Consider the following 3,078-nt stretch of genomic DNA (forward strand, 5'->3'; position numbering starts at 1 on the left):
GCATGAGCTGAAATTGCTGAGCTTTGGGAGTTTTCAGTGACACCCTTCAAAGTGCACAGGGTGTGTCATGTATCAGCTGAGGAGGGCTGATGCGCTTTTTCCCGGTGAGGCATCTGTGTAAGTGCCTCCGACGTAGGCCACAGGGGGCGCCTAGGCCGGCAGACGCCCGCTGTGATTGGTTGACAAGATGCCAAGCAACGGAACCATCCAGTCACCTTCGATGCAGGGAGGTTTGCTGACAGGGTCCCTGTGTGACTTCATCCACTTGATCCAATCAGATGTCAAGTTTGCCCGTGACGTGGAGCCATGCTGCGTACCCAAGCGTCCCCGCTTCACAATCGCCATTGTCTGTCCCCGTCGACAACCGCCATTGCCTCTTCTTGCGATCTAATGGCCGCTGCCTCCGCCATGGCTAGAAATTCCTCTGGGGAACAAATGATCACCCAGGAGCCCAAAGAGGCCAACTCCACAACGGCCCAGAAGAAGAGCAAGCAGAGGAAGCGAGGGCGCCGAGGGCCCCGCAGGTGCCACGCCAACTGCCGCGGGGACAGCTTCGCCACCTATTTCCGCCTGGTGCTGAAGCAGGTTCACCAGGGCCTCAGCCTTTCCCGGGAGGCCGTGAGTGTCATGGATTCTATTGTTCACGACATACTTGACCGCATCGGCTCCGAGGCTGGTCGCCTGGCCCACTCCGCCAAGCACGTGACCATCACCGCCTGGGAGATCCAGATCGCCGTGCGCCTGCTGCTGCCCGGGGACATGGGCAGGCTGGCCGAGTCCGAGGGCACGAAGGCTGTTCTCAGGTACACCAGGAGCAAGTGAGCTACCTCAGGAGCCCCTGAGCACCACGGAAAGACCAGTGGCTCCCCAAGTGGGGGGGACCCCAGCGGAGGTTGGGGTGGGTGGCGTTCTTTCGAAATCGTGTTGGGGGGGGTAGCATGTGGCATGTGGCGTCCTGCGATTTTTCAAGCATTTCTCCCTCGGTACTAGACACTATCAACTCCAATATATCTGTAGTGCCATTCGCTCTAAGGAAAAGTAGTGAGTTTTTCCTCGATCCTGCTTCATTTCCTCAGTTTCCTAAATGGTCGCTTTTATTAGTTTTCTTTCTAGGTTATCTTTATGGTGATGTTATCAATGTACTGATCTTTACCCTTTTCACTCTCGTTCTCCTGCGACTGGATGGCGGAATATTCCAGAACTTCAGTATATGCCCTACAGCAACAGAAAAAGTGAATACGCTGACAGAAGAACCAAGGTAACCCTCCTAAATGTTTTCAACATCTCTCCCAACACGAATCCAAGTAAATAAGCAAATGAGGCCCAGTTACACCGTACATATAGCTAAATAAAACTTTGAGGAATCCGCTCATTTTCCCACTGCCTCGACTCTGACATCACTATTGCAGTTCATTCTTTTTTTTTTTCCCTGACAGATAATCTTTTCATTTCTTTTTAAACAGAAACCTCCGTTAGTTCCAGGTTTGTGTCAGTGGGCTTAGGGAGAGTCCACGCAAACAGCTGATGCCCTAGTATCCAGTGGTGCAGGCAGTGAGCAACAGTCAGTGTCCCAATGTGTGGGGCGTGACTGAGGCTGTACCCACAACCGCTTTCCTGTGATATTCACTCTGGTGTTTCAAGGGACAGGGCTGTGATTCTTTACCTGACGTTTTAGTTTTCAGTGTTTGTAACCACGGTGATTTAAGGATATGAATCCAAAGCTAGGGGTATTCTATGTTCCTTGCCCCTGGCATCAAGTTATGCAGAGCTTGGTCAGCCTTTAGGAGGAGTAAGATGACACTTATTTCCTCCAGAGATTTGCTTATTCATGTTAATGTTAGTATAGGCTGCTTTTCATTGTGCTTTCTTCTGGGTCCCAGGTCTTTGTATATTTAGCATTTTCTTCTATAAGTGTATTGCAGAATTTCAGAGCAGCTGGTGGCTTTCTCTTTGCTTTTCATTTAAATAGATTTCCAGCAGTCCGAGCATGTGGACAAGAAAACCTACGCTGGGATTGCCACCCATAGGAATTTATTATTTTGTGCCTTGAAGCTCAGTCTGTGGTCATTTCTGTTAAATGATTCCCACAAAGTTTGAAACATCTCATAAACAACCCTTCTCGTTTATATGCAGAAACCTGTCAAGGATGGTACACTCAGCCAAACCATGAAAGAAAAGCTGGTAAATCACAAGAATCAAAATTTTCTTGGGCCCCTCAGAAGTGGGAAATAACCACCCCAGAGGGACCCAACACACAGCCACATAGATTATTCTACCTTTGAGGGGAGGACCGCTTGGTCAAGATGGAAATGAGCGCAGAGCAGGATAGAAGCCAGAGCTTCCCTGAGTAGTGCAGACGGGTATGGGTAGAAGGTCACCTCCAGAGCTCCACTTGGGATCCAAAGAGAAAGGATGTAGAAGCAAGAAGTCCTCTCACCGGGATTGGTTGTTTTCTGTTTTTCCAGACTGTTGGAAACATGTTATGAAAATAGTTGAAGAAAAATGCTCACCTCGCCAGGAGACCAAGAAACACCACCACGAAATCTGCTGCAATGAAATCCCTCTGCAGGAGGCCGACAAGTGTTCCTACCTGTCCACACAACAATCTGAAAACCAAAGATGCTTTGCAGATCCCTGTTGTTTTCCAGAGACAGAGCTGTGTACCTGATCCAAAACACCACACCCCACTCAGTCAATGAATTCTCATTATGCTCATCGTTTTGCTTTAAAGTGCCAACTTTTCTGTCAAGTGGGACATAGAAATAAATTTCGAAAGTTATCCTTGCATATCTACTGAGTAATTTGATATGTCTTTTTCAGAAACCAAATCCACTGGGATATTTCACCCTGGAGTGTGTGTTTTGTACCTGCAAATTCAGAAATCAAAGAGGAGCATTAGTAACACAGGGCCCATGATGAACTCTGGTCGGGCTGTGGAGAGTGGAGAGTGGGAGTTCAAGGGGACTGATGCCGACGAATTATAGGAAGAAAGAGCAAAAGGGTAGTTTGATGGGATGATGGGAAGAGGAGGTTCACGCCTTTGGTACAGCATTTCGGTGGGTGATTGAGAAGCAGGGG

The 3,078-nt window shown here is 48.7% G+C and overlaps 1 protein-coding gene across 2 annotated transcripts; it reads left to right on the forward strand.

Annotated features, from left to right (window-relative positions):
* The first annotated feature begins 306 nt into the window (after window positions 1-306).
* LOC144581074 (histone H2B type W-T-like) lies at window positions 307-2,745 on the forward strand. 2 transcript variants are annotated; one of them, XR_013531600.1, is made up of 4 exons: window positions 307-803; window positions 1,200-1,258; window positions 2,134-2,181; window positions 2,466-2,745. XR_013531600.1 is itself a non-coding variant. In XM_078363095.1 (3 exons), exons 1-2 carry the CDS (start codon window positions 307-309, stop codon window positions 1,234-1,236), a joined length of 534 nt encoding a protein of 177 aa, XP_078219221.1. In that variant the 3' UTR covers window positions 1,237-1,258; window positions 2,466-2,745. The 2 variants fall into 2 exon arrangements, 1 of the variants encoding a protein (XP_078219221.1); XM_078363095.1 differs by lacking the exon at window positions 2,134-2,181.
* The last annotated feature ends 333 nt before the right edge of the window (window positions 2,746-3,078 follow it).

Source organism: Callithrix jacchus, chromosome X, assembly GCF_049354715.1.
Source record: "Callithrix jacchus isolate 240 chromosome X, calJac240_pri, whole genome shotgun sequence".
NCBI classification, from domain to species: domain Eukaryota; kingdom Metazoa; phylum Chordata; class Mammalia; order Primates; family Cebidae; genus Callithrix; species Callithrix jacchus.

Coding starts and splice junctions, on each gene's coding strand:
- LOC144581074 (XM_078363095.1), top strand. CDS start 307: ATGCTGCGTACCCAAGCGTCCCCGCTTCACAATCGCCATTGTCTGTCC. Junction 804..1,199: donor GGCACGAAGGCTGTTCTCAG/GTACACCAGGAG, acceptor GGAATATTCCAG/AACTTCAGTATATGCCCTAC.